The sequence below is a fragment of the Amaranthus tricolor genome, chromosome 1 (genome assembly GCF_026212465.1).
Source record: "Amaranthus tricolor cultivar Red isolate AtriRed21 chromosome 1, ASM2621246v1, whole genome shotgun sequence".
Lineage (NCBI taxonomy): Eukaryota > Viridiplantae > Streptophyta > Magnoliopsida > Caryophyllales > Amaranthaceae > Amaranthus > Amaranthus tricolor.
The window spans coordinates 5819083-5838831 of record NC_080047.1 but is presented as its reverse complement, the minus strand read 5'-3'; the positions used below and the strand labels follow the sequence as shown (position 1 = coordinate 5838831).

Sequence of the window (19749 nt, the reverse complement as noted above, 5' to 3'; positions counted from 1 at the left end):
TTTAACAAATACATATATTAAGTGAGTTTATAAAGATAAATAACGAGTACATTTACCTTACTTTTATATTATCAAGCAATGAGCTATTGAGCTCCAGGAAAAAAGGAAGCAACCAACAAATTTTCAAACAACTACTTCCGAAAAAGATGACACTTCCACAACTACTCTTCAAGAATAGATCAATATCCACCTTCTCCCTCCACATTTTCTCCATTTCCTCCTCTAATGGCGTCTCTTTCCACCATAACTCTCTTCCCTTTTCATCCCAACCACTTCTTTCACCCTCCAAAGATGTCAACACAATTTCTCGCATTCTCAGCGACTTTCGTGAGCCACACCATGACATTGAATCCGCACTCGCACCATTTTGCTCAAAACTTTCCGTTAATTTAGTGGATCAGGTCTTGAAAAGAACCAAAAATCTGGGCTTTTCTGCTCATAGATTCTTTCTTTGGGCTAAAAAATTTCCTCATTTTCAACCCAATACTAATAGCTACAAGATTCTTATTGATGTTCTGGGTTCTAGCAAACAGTTTCCTTTAATTTGGGATTTACTTTTTGAGTTGAAATCCTCTGACTGTATTGAACTTTGCTCTGAATTTTTCTGGGTTATTTTTGGTAGTTATTGTAAAGCTAATTTACCTTATGATGCTATTAGGGCATTTAGTAGAATGAGTGAATTTGGACTTGAACCAAGTTTGAATGATCTTGATCATCTTCTGTTTTTGTTGTGTAAGAGGAAATTCGTTGAACACGGACAAGAGTTTTTTGACAAGGTGAAATGTAAATTTGACGTCGGTGTTAAAAGTTATACTATTTTGATTAGAGGTTGGGCTGATATTAACCATTCAAGGGAAGCACGTAAGGTGTTCGATGAAATGCTTGACCGAGGATGTGTAGTTGATGTTCCTGCTTACAATAGTTTATTGGAAGCTTTGTGCAATGGAGGGGATTTAGATGAGGCATATGCTAGGTTTAGAGAAATGAGATCTATGGGACTTGTACCAGATGCTTTTACTTATTCCATATTTATTCGTTCTTATTGTAGACGAGATAATATTCACTCGGTTTTTAGGGTTCTTGATAGAATGAAAAGATATGAATTAGTACCCAATGTGTATACCTATAATTTGATCATCAAAAAGTTGTGTGAGTATGAGAAGGTTGATGAAGCTCTTAAACTTTTAGATGAGGTGATTGAAAACGGAGTTACTCTAGATACATGGAGTTACAATGCGATCATGGGTTTTCATTGTGATCGTAATGAGGTTAACAGAGCATTGAACTTGCTTTCTAGAATGGACAAGGAAAACTGTAAACCAGATCGTCATACATATAATATGTTGCTTAAAATGTTGATTAGGATTGGAAGATTTGATCGGGTTGAAGCAGTGTGGAATAGCATGTCAAATAGGGGGTTTTATCCTTCTGTTTCGACTTACGCTGTAATGATCCATGGATTTCTTAGGAAGAAAGGGAAGTTGGAAGAGGCATGTAAATACTTTGAGATGATGATTGATGAAGGAATTCCGCCTTATGCTTCAACTATTGAGGTGTTGAGGAACCAGTTTGTGGGATGGGGAATGTTGGAGAAGATGGACATAGTGGCGGATAAGATGGAGGCAAGCAGTTCTTCATCAATACAAGAATTATCAAAAGTAATGAGAGGACATAGATCTCAACATCGCTGGAGTAGGAAAGAAAGTTCAGATTCTAGTGAAGAAGAATGGCCTTATGGTCCTTCTGCTATGTGATTGTTTGTTGAGCTCATGAATTTTGAGTTTGCTGCTGACATTTCTCTTTCGGTTTCATTTCTTCGTCATCAAACTAAAACTGCTCATGTTCCTTTTCGTCTTTGCTCAGGTTTGTCGAATGAGTATAGTGCGGAAACAAGGTTGCATCTTATTGTATTGATCGAGTCGTAAAGGCTTTTAATCTACCAAACCTATCTATCTGCATCGTAAAGTTGTAAAAGATACTATGTTTTAGGCCAGTTCAAGGGATATCTACCGATAATTGGTGGTGCTGCAAATGTGACCGTTACCTCAATCATGACGAATTAAGCAGTTAATGATCTCACGATGAACAGTGAAGAAAGAAAGTACTTTTTCTCCGGAGGTGCTTCTGGTCTGTGATTAAGCTGTCAGAACAAGTATAATGTAATATAGGAAAGTGTTTTACATAGAAATCAAGGTGATACAGTTGAACTTTGTATTAATTTACGATTCTTCCTTAAATGGAGCTTACTAATAATGTTCTTGCTCATAATTGAAGATGATTTTGATGGATGTATTATGTATGTGTTCTCAAGATTGATCTTTAATATTTTTGGCTGCTAATCGAACATATTGTTTGAACAAGTGAAGAATGTGTATTAGGTAGTTGCATTGATGTTCAGAAACAATCGGGATGTTAGATTTGCTTGCATATTGTGGTGTGTAACAAGCTATAGCAAATTAGCAACTGTCTATTTTCGAGCACCTCTGATGGAGTTATACTGACAACTTGGCACTCTAGATCCGTCAGTTGACACTAGGCAGTATTGAAAAAACACAAGATCCGATGATGACTTTCACGAGCAAGAAATCTAGTATAGCAGGCGAGGACATTAACTTGGGCAATGCCGCAAAAACAAGCATATAATTGTATCATTACAATTTGAATTCGCAGAAACAATCTGGCAAGGCTGATCCTCTACCATTAACAAAATCATTCTTATGTACCCTCCATAATTCCCTCATGAGTTCTTTCCCTTTGAGCCCTTGGAAAGTTAGTTCGGAAAAAGCTCTTCGACTCAAAAAGAGTGTTTTATACATGCCTCCTAATGCTCGCATAGCTGCAACCATTTTATCCATGTTACCAAAATATGTGGCCATGTATGAGTCACTTTTAATGGCAACATAGTAGTCCAGAGCAGCTTTAGTATTCCCATGCATGGCTTTGAAATCTGTATCTTGGAGTAGGGCAGACTTTGTAAAAACATTTGGGTAAACGGATTTTAGCCCTTCAACTTCCATCAGACCATCACCGGCTGCGAGATATATATTGGTGTTTCTAGATATACCAAGTGATCTGAGGATGAAGGCCGTCTCCGAAGGAGTTAGTGGACACTTTCCACGCCTTCTCCAAATGCGTGCTGCTTCACCCGTCCATGGTTTTCTTTCCGCTCTTGCAGCCTCAATGGCCTTCATGGATTCTGAAGAGAGCCCAGTATATTCACATTGGCTGTAGGCAACCATGTCCGGCTCAAACCTCAGGTGAAGGCTAAGGAATGGCTTAGGTATGGCTTCGAACAGCTGGACACCCTTCTTCTCCAGGGCTTCTGTAAGACGCAACGCTTTATAACAAGCTTGACAAAGAGTCGCTTTTGCATAGTGAGGATACCTGCAAAATAAAAGACCATTTAGTTTCAATGAGATCACTATTCTTCCATCTAAACATCTGCAAGTTGAGTAATTCTTCACCAACTCCTTTTTGTTTTGGGCAAAAATCATCAATATATCTTAAAAATAATCACTGTGTCCCATACCCATTTAGGGTTGTCTCACTTTATTTGCACCCTATTTGTCCTCACAATTCTTTTTTAATCTATCCACAAATCCATTCTCTCGTTTAACCTCATTCACTTATTTCTATCATTCACTTGTTTCTTTCGCTCATTTGTCATTTGTATTATTCATCAATCAAGAGGTGTAAAACGAAGGAACTACCAATCAAGCCTACATCTTCAACCTATTTTTATGTTTCTTCCCCTAAACTATTTTCTTTGATGACTCCATTGTTTCTTTTTAGTAGCTTTTAATCAGGATTTTCAGTAGCTTTTAGTGAAGATTTTCAGTAAAACGAAGGAACTACTATTAAAGGTATGGTTTTGCACAATTTATGTTTGACGAATATGCCATAAACTATGTTGATCAAAACCATGAAAAAACCAGACATTTAAGTTGTCACCAAAAGGTAGTAGCGTAATACCAATTATAGTTGTAGTTTAATTACTATGTATTTAGAGTACATCAGTGAACTGTCCTGTAAGTTTAACCTCAAACCTACGCATGCCTAATGCAAAGAAACCACATGAGCATATGAATTTTTTTTTCAATGTTAGACAACCTTAAAATCTTCTATCACGCAAGACAAGTACCACATGCTTCAAACACATTATTTGGATTAGCCACGCCCCATGGAGTTTATTTAACAGAGCAAGTTTTTGATGCAATTAAGAAGAAGAAAGAGACTTTTCTAAATGGAAGAACTCCTAGATTGGTTTATCTCCATTGTGATTAAGGATTTGGCTACCATCAAGATATGACTAGGCTACTTTGGTTTAGAAGATAAACTAACATTATGAATTTTAGTCTTTCATTATTGTTACCTAAACTTTTCTCAAATCGTTTTCTCCATTTATTTTTTCTATATTTGAGTTTGATTTTCTGTTTCTGTGAAATCTATGAGTTTTTGATTTATGTTTTTGGAAGTTAGTTAGATTTGCTAGTGAGTTTTGTATTTTTGTTTGTGCGTTTTGCTTTGGATTTTGATCCTTGTATTGAGATGCTAATGATTTTGAATGGCTCCATGATTTCACAGCTTATAGCAATAAGAAACATAATAAGTTATCTTAAATCTGAAATTCAGTGTTCAGCTACGGTGGGTGTTGGTAGGCTAAATCACAGTTCAGAGCAATTCGGTCTTTTTTAGTTTAAATAAAAATTACTAGTAGTTCAGTTTGATTTTGGTTTAGGCAAAAACTCAAACTGTAGGCCAAACTTCACCCATATGTGTAATCTAATTTTTGAAACTTATGCAAAATCAGAATGTTAGCCAAAAGAAATTGATATGATTATACCTGTCTCTTCGTTGGCTCATTTGTGGAGTAAACGATATATATTGATGTTTTAGCAGGACAGGAAGTACTGTTTCAATGTAATCAAATTGGCCCTTGCGTTTTCTAGAATCAACCAGAAAGGGAGCTTTTGATGCAAGCTCTGGTGGCAGTTCTTTAGCAACGTGAATAAAGCCATTCATCTGCTGAATGAAGTGGTCAACATCAAAGACATCTGCAAAACCACTAAGGAAAACATAAACTGTCAACCCAAGCATGACTAAAAATAACCATTACTCAGTCAACAAGCAAAGAACAATATATCTACACAACACATCCAAGTCCAAATCAGCTCAGACAAAAGCATATCCTACAGAAAAATATTGTTTCTCGTGAAGTACCTAGATTCATTCCAATATGCTGCGACTTCAAACTTCGGTAATACGAGAGTTGCATTCAGCAAACGTGCAATACCAACGCCATCGCAGAACTGCACTCACAATCCATTCAAGAAGATTCGTTTCACCATGATTAGTGCAACACTATTTCTATGACTAAAGTTCAACATAGAAAAGAAAGAAAACTCACATCTCTCCGCAACTGATTGAGGCCGCCATAACAATCCACGCGTATATACCCATTAGTCTTTACTGGTAGAGCTGCAGTATTTTAACAACAAATGTCTGCAAATCAAACCCATTTCACAAATTCATCGAGAGATTAAAAAAAAGATTGCACCTATGCCTACATAACTAGACCTAAATCTAACATATACCATCCAGGAACAAGATGCAACTGAGGAATAATACTTGCCAGCTGGTATTTCCTTGAGCCACCAATAGCAAGGTCTCCACTCTACAGCTCGCCCAACGCTCCATATATTCACTCTCACACTGCAATTAAGAAAAATAAAAGATGATAAGCAATTGACACTGTATACAGTAGTCAGCTATTGAAGAACAGATACCCTTCTTATTGTAGAACGAGGGTCATTCTTTACCAGGCCGAAGGCATCACTTTACTTCATAGGGAGAGTAAAGAAGCCAAATGTTTACCCTTGTTACTAGCTAAGTTTGTTTCTATTTGAACCTCGATTGCAAAGAATTTCTAACCACACAAAAACACATAAATGTAATACACCCTCCATTCCACAATTTCACAATAAGGGTCTCATTTCTCTATTTAGAATGTTATTTGGAACATGTTTGCCTGTGTTCACAAGATTCCGCAACTTTAATTTTTATCCACCAAACTCATTTTCGTAAAATTCATGTAGATGTAAATGTAACACTTATAATGAAATTGAGGGAGTATTAAGTTGCTCCATAATTATTAGCCACTTTACAACTTTCCACGGTATGCAACCATAATTATATCAACTTTGCCCTCAAATTATCTAACATATGTATCCTTTATGCACCTTATATGGATAAATTCTCTAAAAATGCTCTCATTCCAATTTCCAATGCGACCTATATTTCTAATTAATACTAACATTGGGTATCAGCATAAAATTCATCAAGCAATCAGTTCCCATCAATATAATTTTGGACAAAAGCAACATGAAAGACAACAGAACTTATATTCTCATTCACATGATTGGGTTTCAAAATCAATTGAAAATTAGCAGCAAACATCAAAAATAAAGAAATCACAGAATCATAAAAGGAAACAAGTCGAAATAGAAAGCATACCCAGGAGCATCAGAAGGATCTGAAAGCTGAGAAAAAAGAGACGCAGGGGATAAGAACACCAAAGCCAAGATTAAAGAGAGAAAAAGAAGGAAAATGGTGCAAATAGGCTTTGTAAAAAGCGTAAGCGCTAGATTCAATGGTTTCATTACTACAACTAGTTTGAGGTTAGTGTTTATTTTTCTCTGATTTAAGTTCACACTTAGAATAGATCAAAAGAAGGATCTAAGAAAAAAATGTGGAGTCTGTAGAAATCGTTGAAGAAAAGGATTAGCGAATTCAGAGAAGAAGAATAATGGAGGTCGGGAATCACGAGGATTCGAGATGTGATTTGACTTGCGTAGTAAATTAGGGCTTGATAGCAGATCGGAACCGGGAGTTCCTCAACTCCGTTTGAAAGCAGGAAAATGGTAAAGATAGAGTCTGCATTAGCGTGAGCATAACTGGTGAAAATACGCTGTGAAAACGAAGGCCGTGTGTTGTGAAGACAAGAATGAAGATTTCGAAACTGATCCGGACTTCTACTAATTTTATCAAGTATCTCCAAAATAAGTAACTTAAACCTCTAATTTATCAGATAATAATTTAAGCCTATCAAACAAACTAGAGCTGTTCAAAAGTGATCTGATCCGAAAATTCGAAACGAAATTGAAAGTAAACCGTTCCAAAAATGTGTTTCTTTTTTAGGTTTATCGAACCGACATTATCCGAGCCGAAGTTATACCCGAACCGGTTGACAACCGAAAATGGAAAAACTGAACCCAAGCTGTAACGATTTTTTTAACCAACACATAACCGTTAACCGAGATTACCCCAACCTTATAATGACCGACCCGAATCATGCTCGAAATTGAACTCGACCCGGCTAAAACCGATTTGACATGAACGAAGTTTATATTGAACAACTGTAAACCTGAACCAATTTTTGACGTAAAACTATTACCGACTCATATTCAATCATCTTATTAGTTATTCTAATAAAGTGATAAATATTTTAATAAAATAAATTTTATAAATACATGGTTTCATATATTTAGAGTTAATAATCAATTGACAATATTTATTTAACTACTTTTAATGAAATTACATGAAAATCGATAGAACTTTATAATTTTAATTTCCGGTCAAATAAGTAAAAGTAACAATGTAATAATGATCACTAATTGATTTACATTTTAACTATTTTGCTTTAAGTAAAGAGAACCTTATCATTAATTAAAAAATGACTAACAACTTAATCTGATGCTGACTCGATCGATAGTAATTCGTAATTCGTAATTCGTAGCCGAATTCTACTTGAAAAAATCCGAAGCCGATCTGTACATGGTAAAACCGAACCAATTATTACCCGGTGACAACCCGAGACCGATTGAAACTTGACACGAACTTCAACCAACACCGAACTGATGCTAACCCAATAGCTCGAATAACCGATCTTCAACCAAATCGTGACTAACCGACCCGACCCGAGTGTGACCCTTCGAAACAAGCATCCGAAATATAACCGATCTAATATAACCGAACCGAATGACACCCGTCCGAAACTGACCCAATCACCTGAATGAACACCTCTAGAACCAACTAATAACTTTAGCTTAATATCTACTTGTCAAACAAAGTCATAATAGCATGTTTCCTCATTTTTATTATACTTATTATATTTGAATTTTTATTTTGATTATTTATATATTGAATTATTACATAACTAAAATTATAAAAAGTTAACATTCTAAAAATATGCTAGTAGTCGTAGACAATTCAAATACTATCCTCATTGACTATATATTTTTTCTTATACATTAGCTATAATATATAAAATAAACTTGAACAATAAATAATAACAATAATCATAATGTAGCAAATATAGCAAATATTTCAAAACATATGAATTATTAATTATGGTCTTATAGCCATCTTTCCAACAGAGATATTTCCACAAGCATAATCAAAATCAGCAAGTACAATCAATTAACAAAATCAATTAGGTCAAATACTCAACTCCGCTAATAACCATTTGTCCAAATTATGTAGGGTTGGATGTTTACTTTTATATTGATTTTTTAGTTGATTTTTGTCTTTATGCTTTTTCATTGGTCAAACAAATAAAAAAGTATTTGGTAACTTTTAAACCAGTTGAAAAGCTGGCTTTAAAGCCAAAATTAAAAAGCTAATACAATTAAATTTTTATTAGTTTTTGGCTTTTTAATCTACTTTTTCTCTAATAATAGCTTACAACCAATATCTAAATAGAGAATTTGTATATAATGCTTTTGACTATTGCTCATTGATTCAAAATACTCTAAACTATTATTCAATCATGTATACCTCCAATTATTGGGATACTTGAACTAATATACCTTCAACTATTGTCATTGACTCGAAATACCCTAAAAACAGTAGGTTGAAAATAATGTGTATTGTGTTTAAAGTTAAGTATGCCAATACTTAGAGATATACAGAGTTAAATAATAATTTAGAGTATTTCGAGTCAATGAGCAATAATTGAAAATATTATTTACAAATTTTCCTATTTAAATTTATTAAATATCTTCATAAGCGGTCAATATTTTCAGATGGTTAAACCGTTTTGTTTAGGTCGGGCTCCATTCGCTTACACTGCTTGAAGTGGTACCATTTACCAGTTACCTAAAACCAAAATCCCAAATCCAATATAAAATTGGCGCTTCCCTCTTCCTTGAAATTGATTCATCACAGTTATCACTGACGCCGTTACCTTTCTGCTCCATCTTCTCGCCATGTTAAACTCAGGTCAACAATTTCCTATTTACTTCAATCTTCTCCCCAATTATACTAGTTCATTAAATCTGTACTCAATTTTATTTTCCCTGTCGTTATTGTCCTTTTTTCTATGCATATTTCATTGTTATTTTTACTTTGCTATTTGGTTTAAGTTTCTCTCTTTTGAATGGAAATGAGGTTAATTTGATTTTATTGTTTTCGGATTTTAGAGGAAATTGAATAAAAGATAACAGGTCGAGTTTTTGAAGTAATGTAGTCGGAATCTTGGAGATTTTATGGATGTTTGAAGAGCAAAGGCTATTTTTTTTAAATTACTTGTAATGGGATATATAGTAGAATAAATATACACATGTATGTGTTTAATTGCTATTGAGATTTCAAATTTGAATTAGAATTAGCGATATTTTCTTTGATTTTTGCAATATTCTCAAGCTAGCGTATAAAATCAAATCTTGTTATCTGATGTGTTGCTCAATTTCTTTCTAAGGATTCATTTGGTTGATATTGAAATTTAATAACCACAAGAAGTTATTTTTATATGTTAAATTAAGCAGACTTATTGTGAATGCCACATTTTTTCGGGTAAATACGAAGTGCACACTTCGTAAGTCAAGGAGATACAATCACAAAACCAAATAGAAATGGGAGGAAGGGATCCAATGATCGCTTACCATCATCTTTCAACAATGTTCGCTTCTAAAAGCCCAGTATTCTAAGTTCTAACCCATATGGCAACCTTAATTTGTCTGGACTAATGGCAGTTTGGTATAATTTTTTCCCGGACCTTATTGGCACACCTTGATTACATGATAGCCCATTGCAGTTGTTCATTTGAGCCACTCGCAATGAGCTCTCTGCTTAAAATCTTGACTAATATCATTGTTCCTATTAAAAGTTGAACCAAGGTACTTGAAACGCTCACTAGGAGGGAGCTCTTTAGTCTCTAGCTTTATCACACCTCTATTGTCCTTCATGACAAAACATTCAACATAGTGTGTCTAATTGTGACTTAGTTTTAACTATTTTGATCTAACACTTGCCTCTACTTACTAGCTTAGCATCATGAAACTTCTACTTGAATAAATGTGCTATCTCATCAAGGACCATTGCACGCAACAAAGGGCATCAAGAAGTTGCTTGAAATAGACCAAATCCTATCATGATGGAAATTTTTTTTTGCCTTTTTAAATGTCCTAAAATTGGTTTTTGTTTTCTTATACATATCTTGGGCTATACAGATATACATACGTGGCGTCATTTCTTTGCCATAATCCATCAAAGTATTTTCCTTGGTACTTTGTCATACACCTTCTCCAAACCAATAAAAATCATTTGCAAATCAGTTTTCTTTACCCTATAGTGTTCCATTTGTTGTCGTATTAGATGGATAGCTTCCACAGTAAATCCTCTTAGCATAAAACCAAATGGGTTTTGGAATACTTGTACATCGTTTTAGACAGTGTTCAATCACCCTCTTGGTCTCCTCTCCGATAACTTCATGTCATGGCTGATAAGCTTAATACTCCGATAGTTCAGTCTCGCCCATCCCCTTTGTTTTTGTAGATAAGTACTGTACTGCTTATCTTGACATCCTGTTTGTTCTCCATACCCTATTAATGAGGTTAATTAACCCATTTGATCTTATGTTTCAAGCTTTAATAGGAATGTTGTCTTTCTATTGCTTCATATTCTTCAAAGCTTCTTTCGTTTCTACTTTGTTTATTCATGGCAAAAAATCCTTATTCTCTTCTATTGGTTCCATTAAGATGTTTTAAAAAGTAAATATAGCTTTTAAAAAATACATGTTTCAGAGTTTCAAATAGCTCTAAGGACTCGGTTTTTTTCACACAGTCAAGACTTATTCAACTTAATCCAATCAGAATTTGAATAATAGAATAGCTGTCATGCACATTTAGGTTTAATTGAGAAAAGAATCACTCAAATTTCTCAAATCAGATTTTTATCTTAATGTCACCACCTATTCAAATCCCTAAGCCTCGTTTATAGCACTATAAAATTAGTCTAAAGTCTAGACTCCAAATGCAACTAGAAAAATTGAAACTGAAATTACAAACTAATAATTTGGATTTTCTGGAAACAAGAAAACTGATTTCTAACTAGATTCCAAGACATGAATTTTGTAGCTAAGCTAACTCCAACTGTGATTAGAAACATTATAGTGTGAGAGGTACTTTCAAATTTACATGGGCACAAGTTTATAATGCACTTTGTTGATTATTCTCTGAGTTACATACTGGTTTGGTGCGTCGACATACCTGGACAAACCATTGCGTGGACCTTGAGTCCTTGACATGGAATTTGATGCTTGCATGACCATCTTTTTTAGCTGAGTTCTGTGCATTTGAGATCTCTCTTCTGCTTTGCAAAACATAGCAGCTGCATTCATACTCTTGTGCATATAGCATTTATACTATTGTGCACAGTAGCAGCAGCAGCTCCACTCTTTGAACTTTTATCTCTGTGAAAATTATAATCACTTACAGCCCCGCTCAAGCCTAAATTAGAACCTTTACCATGCTTGCATTTGGTTTTGAATCCTAGGATTTTAGGGCAGTGTTCTCAATTTTCCAGGATTTAGTTAGTTTTTTCACATTTTGGTGTGCAAAATTTTAGTTCGCTGAGGGGTTAAGTTCACTGCTACTCAGTAATGTGAATATGTAAATTTTTCAATAGTATCGATGGTATGTGGGCATGAGAGGCTGAAAGTTGAAACACCGAAGCAAATGTCAGTTGATTAATTGTTATCGTGCTGAAAGACATGGTAATTTCTATTTCATTTTTTGATGTTCAGCTAACCTTATCAAGATTTTACAGTGATATAATAATAATTGTATTTCCATAAACATGATTTGAACATTTGTAATAGTTACTCCCTCATTCTAGAGTGCAATCAGTAATCCTTTTTTGTTTCAACTTTTTCCATTATGTTATTTTTTCTTGTAGTTTAATGGACCAAGCAGCTTCCTCCATCATTCTGTTTTCTTCATTGATACAAATACAGCAAATTCCAACTTCGAGGATTTTATGGAGATACTTGTATCACAGTGTCCACCAAAATTAAATATAAAAGAATAGTAACTTAGTAACTAATACTTGGTAAAGGAAGCACAAAAAGCAATTTCCTTTTTCTCGTCATAATAGTAAGCTGAATAGCCGAATAATGCTATGATAGGTATGTAATGAAAATTTTGGATATGCACTGCCCCTTTTGTTTGTTTTGTAGAGTGAAAAGGTGACTGGATCTTTTAAGCTTTTTCTTTCTTTGACTGGTTGAGTGATCTGCTTCCATGTAGTGTTTTTTTCATATTTGTTTGAAACTTTAGTCATTTTGTTTAAAATACTGCTCAGATTTTTGAAGAAGAGCCTTGGCATGATATCTAAGTATTCATCATGGCACAAGCAGAACCTGTCACTTCTAGTGTAGAACCAGTTCAGATTAACGGCAGACCAAAGAGACCCAAGATCCTTCTTGCTGCTAGCGGAAGTGTTGCTGCAATTAAATTTGGGAACCTCTGTCGTTGTTTTTGTGAATGGGCTGAAGTAAAAGCAGTGGCCTCTAAATCTGCTATGCACTTTATCGACCGTAGGACAATTCCAGATGATGTGGTTCTGTACACAGATGATGACGAATGGTCTAGTTGGAGCAGAATAGGTGACACTGTTTTGCACATTGAGTTGCGCAGGTGGGCGGACATTATGGTTATTGCCCCTCTTTCAGCTAATACTCTTGGCAAGGTAATTTCTTGTTTGGATATTATCTTACCATTTAACTAGCTTTTCCATTCCATTTTTTCTGTTTCTTGAAATGTCAATGTGTGACTATTATATGCTTGTTAAAAATGCTGATGCTCTATAACTCTTGAGCTCACTAATTATTATGAAATCTAAAAAAAGCTGTGCATAACGTTTAATTAAATGTTAATTACAGTTTACCTGGATTATCTACTAATACTGAAGAATCTTTTTGACTTTTACATTGTTACTGCTGAAGGACACTAATGTTAGACTATGCATCATTCTTGACTATGATGGTTTGAACTCATTATAAGAGTGGCCTAAAATTAAAATGTTGCGTCATTATTCCAATTATTGTTGGATATTTTGCACAATGGTGATTTCAATGTCATGTGAATTTGTTTCAAAAAAATATCCACAAATTCATATTCTTATGTCCCTCAATGTTATAAATTTTAGCTCCTAACAAGTACAGTTCGTAATTTTTTATGTTTCTGTTTGCAATGGGTCTTTTCTGTTGTCTAATGCATCACAAGTCAGAACATCACCCTGGTCCATAGAATAATAAAAATCATACTATGACCTTCAACATAGCTCTAACGATCTTTCGATCTTTAGCCTTCGACAATTTATATTTGTCTCTGTTATTGTGATGATCGGATATTCTAAGTCAGTGTTGATGCCTGTTACAGCTGGAGCTGGACAGGTGGGCTAGTTGGGGGAAAATGAAATTACAGTACAATTGAACAATCACAAGACAGTAACCCAAATCATAGAAATTTAGAAAAAGACACTGGGACCCACTGTTTAGAATGTTTGGTTGAAATTCTAGGACCAATACAAGGCATAATACAATGAGAGCATCAAATGATTTGTGAAACTAGTTACCCTTTTCCCGTTCTTGCCACATTATAAGTACTCCATAAGGAGAGAATAGTAGTAGCAGTTAAGAGAGGTAGGATTTTTTTGCTGCAGGCTGCAGCCAATAGACAACTCCGGGATAACTTCTTTTTTCCATTCCCACATAGTGTTGAAAATGAAAGTGGTGACTGCCTTATTATTTGAATGATTTTACCTGTATCCTTTAATCTCTAAGTATATTATCCCATATGCATACCTTTAGGCCTAGATATGCTGAAGTGAAGAGGTGTTCATAGGCGGGTTTGAGCAGGGACTGGACCTGGCTTGCTTATAAAAATTTGTTTGCAGCTTGAATTTTTAAAGTTCCGCCTGCCATTGTGGACAGCAGGCAGGACCCGCGGGTAAATAGGTATGACCAATATAAAAAATTTAAAATACAATCATAAAATTCAAACAAACATTCCATACAAAAAATATAATCATAATACAATGTCCAAAGTTAAGTTTTAACATCAATGAAAATAATTTAATGTATTGTCCAAAATACTCCAAATATAGAAATATTCTCAAAAGACGAGGCACTTGACGATGCAAGAGCAATACCTAAGACATTAAAGTTAAAACTCTATATGTCCACACTGCTGGACCATCAAAGTAATCATACTATGGACTTAGAGTGAGCTCTTGTATTGATCTTCTAATATAAATTAAAAAAATGAAAAAGTGTATATTTATAAAACAAACGACCACTTAAACCCTCGGCATTATTTTTGTGCCGCTACCCGCCCGTTCATCTTAGCTGGCGGGTATAACCTGTCCTAAAATTGAAGTATTTTAAAAATATTGTCCAAGTCCACGCGTTTTTCGACCTGGTGCATCGAGCTTGGGGTATCATGTTGAACGGTCTGATTGTATTGGGTTTTGTCAATGTAATTTTGCAGTGTTGGAATGTTATTCCTGCATTAACTTTTGGTGGGATATAGAGTTTTCTTTTTACTAGAATGTAATCCTTTTTTTCATTTGGGCTGTTAATGTCCAGGCCTCAACCAAAGCTAAATTCCGAAAGAATTTAATTAATATTCCCCCAAAAAGTTTGACGTGTTAAAGTATAAGAAAACAACGAAAATTATGCTTTATTTTGCACCTTCAATGGAAAAAGAAAAACTCATGAAGGGTCCAGTTGAAGACTTGTGTGTTCTGTATGTCCTTGTTAGGAGGCTTGACTAAGGAGCCCCATAATGAAGTTACTTTTTCGGAGCAGTATAAGCAGGCCATTTATATCACAATATATTACAGGTCTTTTGTTCTTTTCTGATATAAAAAAGTGGTAACAGAAAAGTTACTGTGAAATCTCACAACTAAAATGATTATTTTCCGAGTTACAACTAGCGTCTTAGGGTAGTAATTTTCACCCTAATTTTTGAAATCGTAATCAATGTGACTTGTGCTTGCGATCTCATTTCATCTGTAAATTATCTGAACCCTGTGCTTAAAGATGTCCCAGTTGCTGATAGCATCTCTGTTCCATTGGACTTTTATGCAACCAAAGATCAGCTAGCTGATTAACCACCTAACTTGCTGGATGAACATAGAAATAAGGTTGTTTTAACTTCAATTATATCAAGTTCCATAGCGTAGTATGAATTAGTTAAAATAAATTTGTAGACGAAACTTTTGGGATCGATCATCTTGCTTAAAATAGACATACTTCGATTAACAGAATCCTAGTCATGAGAAAGCGAAGAGCCAACCAAAGAGGATGGCTGATCTGACCTAATATGGAATCATAAAATCTGTGTTTCTTGTACACAGTCATGTCAAGCTAATTTCAGATAACCACTTGTTTGTATTGGATCTTTTTTTAGGTAACTATCTATATTAATCCTATGGGTTGTTGATGTGATGATGACATAAATTATATGGTAAAGCTAACTTTTATTTCTTCATTACTGATGAATTTGGTCGCACTTGTCTGGGATTTCATTTAGTCACACATAGTACTTCCAATAACTTTCTCTTGAATGACCACTGACTTGATCTATTAACTTATGTAGCCGACCCCAATCTTTTGGAACTAATACAGTCAATTCCGATATTTTGGACTTAGCCTTTGACATTGTTGTTGTACACTTTGTTGCGATCATGGCTCATTTTCTGTTTCATATGAGCTCCGTTTCATTTAATTAACGGTGAGCACTAAAACTGTGATGTAAAATACTTTGATAAAAGGCATTAGTGACAGGCTGACAGCTGAGTTAGTAGGTATACTCATATAAGCCATGAGGAAAAATAATGCTTAGTATGACACTATGAGAAGTGTGGTTTTTATTTTTTTCCAGCTGTAATGATAAACACTTCTTAACTAACGTTGATTCAGATTACTTTGCCATATTCTGAGCTATTCATTTATAGATGGGAAAACAGGAAAATATGAAGTATTGAAAAGTATTACCCTATATTAAAAGAGTTATGTATAGGTATCATTGATGCCATGCGTGGTTGTTGGAAGTAAATAGTGATAATGTTATTGATTTGTAGTGTAAATATTTATGAAATGTGCCCATATCATTTCCAGGGTGATAAAACTTTGGTCATAAAAAGTTTTTCTGATTTCAATTTTTCTTTGCCACTTAATATCACCTTTTGAAATGGCAATTCATTGATAAATTTTGTAAAGAAAATGAGATGATTGAAGGAGAATAAACATGATCATTAAACTTGATAAGAGATTTTCCTACCAAGATTACACTAACTTTCTATTATCATTCCCACCATTTGATACCGACTACCAATGGGCCGTGAAATGTGGATAGCTTAGTTAAAGTGACGGAATAAAAATGAGCCCGTTTCATTACGTAACATGTGATTCAAAATCAGGGACCAACGGTCATTACAAGTTGTATTCTAATATATTAGCCGTTATCATCTTATTTTTAATATGTATTAGCTTCTAAATGGTTTATTATAAGTTTCGCTTTAAAATGAGTTACTATGATGAAATGAATGATCATTACCACAATCACGACATCTGTGATTTTCTTCTATGGACAGAGTATGAATATTGGATTTGCTTGGTGCTGGTTTGGCTCTATTAAGGTTAAAGATCATATTTGGGTCTATAATCAATGATCGATTATATATGATACGTACCAAGTCAGATCCATGTGAGTTTCATTTCAGTTCTCGTCAACTTGGGTTCATTACACAGTTCGGGTTTGAAGTATTTGGACCAGATATTCGAATACTAGTCAGATTTTCCAGGTTAATTAGTGTTACTTGATCAAGAAATCTCTCTGAATACGAGATTCAGTGGCTTTTGGTTCATATTTGCATCTGAAATTAAGCATCACTTATTGCATACTTTAACAGGTCTAGGTAGTTATTTTTTCCTAGAATGACATTGATGATTCTATTTTTGGGTAGATTGCTGGAGGATTATGCGACAATCTGCTTACGTGCATCGTACGAGCATGGGATTACAGCAAGCCCTTATTTGTTGCCCCGGCTATGAACACCTTCATGTGGAAAAATCCATTCACAGAGAAGCATCTTGTGTCAATCGATGAGCTCGGGATCACTTTGATACCTCCAGTTACAAAAAGGCTGGCCTGTGGAGATTACGGAAATGGAGCAATGGCTGAACCGTCTCTCATTTATAAGACTATACGACTGTTCTTGGAAGCGCACCCTCTGCCTACTAGCTACAACGCGTAGTACTTCAGATGGTGTATCCTTTAACATTCTGGTGTTATCGGGTTTTTATAGTTCTCTTGTATACTTCGGCTGGTTTTTATGAACTTCGTTACCATAGAACCGATTATTGTTCAAACATTTAGAGACGGAGAGGGTACATTGCTGTGTTCTGAATCATTACGTGGACTTGTGGAACCACGTCTAGTATAGATGATACAAACAAAAGGAAAGTGACAATTATTTAGTTCTAATTTTTAATTATTTTGCATGATAATTGAAGTTCTTAATTAGATATTCTATCATCATGGCCCACCAAAAAAAAAAATGTTAAATCAATCATTTTCATCATAGTTCATGTGAACAAGTTGAGTTATTTTTTAGAAATAGTGATGATTGTGAAGTTATCACTTAATTTATAGTACAAGTCTTTTCTAACTTTGTCATTTATGCTTTCAATGTTTATGCTTCACTCCTTTACTTCTAGGGTTGCACTATGTTATGTTTGGAACTATCTTATTTGCTCTCTGTTTTTGTCATGATCTCATAACAAGATTAAATTACTTTTGTATAATTAACAAATAATTAAAATTTAATCAATATTTGTAGGTGGTGATGATGTTGGCTCTTACATAAGTTAATTAGATGTTTAAGGTTTGTCGGCTCAACCTTTATTTGTTTAGTAGGGGCAAATTTAGGAATATTAAAAGAAGCGTTACGTAAAATTTTACTTATACTTTAATTTTTAGGAAAAATTATCATTAATAATACCATATTTATGATTCACTAAATATAATCCAATTTATTTATGTTTTAAATAAACCTAAGTATTTGGTACTACCCCGCCTAATATAATTGCTAAGTAAGATTCCCCTAACCCCATAAAACATGCTTAAAGGCACTTACAAATTAAGCTAATAACAATTTAATGTTATATATAGGATCAAATAAGAAGGATTTTAAAATGAAAAGGATGAGAAGGATTTTTGTTTGATTTTATTTTGTTACTATATATATAAAAAAGGATACTATGTTATAAATTAAGAACATTTTAAAAATTATTTCATAGTTACTTTTCTGTGTAACATAGTTACTTTTATAATTATGTATTTTTGGCTCAATTGTGACCATAGATTTTTTTTTATTTTAGTGAAATCAAGGGTGTAGAGTTCTTCTTACCCTTCTTATTTTCAACCCCTTCTCATTAAATATCTCCCCTATATATATATATATATGTTCAAAACTAGGGTAGCACTTAGTATCCCTCGCTACCAGGAGTATTTGCTACAAGGATATGGAGTATAACTTTAAGCAAATTCAGAAAATTGATAAAATTTTCTAAAAAAGTGCAATTATGGGGAAGTAGATCAAATGAAAAGATAATTTAAAGATTTACGCATGATAATTAAAGCAAGTGTGTGGGTCATCATGGCAAAAAAATAAAATGTAGCAAATACTTTAAACTGACCAAAATAAAAATTGTAGCAAAATGTAGGGATGGTCAAGGGTCAGGTCAGACCAGACCTAAACCAAAACCCATTTTGTTGAACCCATACCTAGACAGGGTTTGAAAACTTTAGACTCGAAATCAAACCCGACGTGTTTGATTAATCTAGGGTTCTAAATGGATTTTAATTTAATTATTCAGACTTAAATTTTTTTCACATTTTAAAAGTTTTATTAGCACTAAAATGAATATATAGATTGTTTTAATTTTAAATTGAATCCAAATAAATACAGAATCAGGTTTCAAACGAATTTAAAATCAGTTTTAAATTGTGTAATAGGCCAAGTGTAAAGCAAGTTTGGAACGAGTCTAACAAGTCTAGATCTTTAACAAATCTAGGAGAGGGTCTGAGTCTGAAAATTCTATGTTCTAATGCAAATTCAAACCTATTTCTTTTTTTGATCCGAACACAAACTCAAATCTACAGGGTCATAAAAAATTAAAGGGGAATTCCACATAGTAGCATTCAGTTTTCATGAAATGCCAGTAGTAGCACTTTTTAAAGAAAATTCCACATGGTAGCATACAGTTTATGCACAAACTAATTGCCGTAGCATTTTTCGTTAAGTTCTTGTTAAATTCCGTTTAATTCATCATTTTTTAAGTTTTTTCCACATAGTAGCATCCAGTTTTTGTTTAATTCACAATTTTAACGTTTAATTCAC

General features: G+C 34.1%; 3 protein-coding genes across 5 annotated transcripts; 2 read left to right on the top strand and 1 right to left on the bottom strand.

The window, feature by feature from the left end:
- The first annotated feature begins 2 nt into the window (after positions 1 to 2).
- On the top strand, positions 3 to 2339 carry LOC130811821 (pentatricopeptide repeat-containing protein At1g52640, mitochondrial). Its single transcript, XM_057677930.1, has one exon. The coding sequence runs from the start codon at positions 147 to 149 to the stop codon at positions 1752 to 1754; it is 1608 nt and encodes a 535-aa protein (XP_057533913.1). The 5' UTR covers positions 3 to 146; the 3' UTR covers positions 1755 to 2339.
- Positions 2340 to 2570: 231 nt separating this feature from the next.
- On the bottom strand, positions 2571 to 7048 carry LOC130811837 (O-fucosyltransferase 13). Of its 2 annotated transcripts, none has more exons than XM_057677931.1 (6): positions 6514 to 7048; positions 5633 to 5712; positions 5408 to 5478; positions 5221 to 5309; positions 4844 to 5065; positions 2571 to 3384 (listed from the first exon to the last, which is right to left on the bottom strand). In XM_057677931.1, the coding sequence occupies exons 1-6, from the start codon at positions 6657 to 6659 to the stop codon at positions 2652 to 2654; spliced, it is 1341 nt and encodes a 446-aa protein (XP_057533914.1). In that variant the 5' UTR covers positions 6660 to 7048; the 3' UTR covers positions 2571 to 2651. The 2 variants fall into 2 exon arrangements, with proteins under 2 accessions (XP_057533914.1, XP_057533915.1); XM_057677932.1 differs by having other exon boundaries at positions 5595 to 5712; positions 6514 to 6653.
- A 2062-nt stretch (positions 7049 to 9110) lies between these two features.
- On the top strand, positions 9111 to 17955 carry LOC130811759 (probable phosphopantothenoylcysteine decarboxylase). 2 transcript variants are annotated; one of them, XM_057677925.1, is made up of 4 exons: positions 9130 to 9279; positions 12235 to 12463; positions 12640 to 13026; positions 17311 to 17955. In XM_057677925.1, exons 3-4 carry the CDS (start codon positions 12682 to 12684, stop codon positions 17599 to 17601), a joined length of 636 nt encoding a protein of 211 aa, XP_057533908.1. In that variant the 5' UTR covers positions 9130 to 9279; positions 12235 to 12463; positions 12640 to 12681; the 3' UTR covers positions 17602 to 17955. The 2 variants fall into 2 exon arrangements, with proteins under 2 accessions (XP_057533907.1, XP_057533908.1); XM_057677924.1 differs by lacking the exon at positions 12235 to 12463 and having other exon boundaries at positions 9111 to 9279; positions 17311 to 17950.
- The last annotated feature ends 1794 nt before the right edge of the window (positions 17956 to 19749 follow it).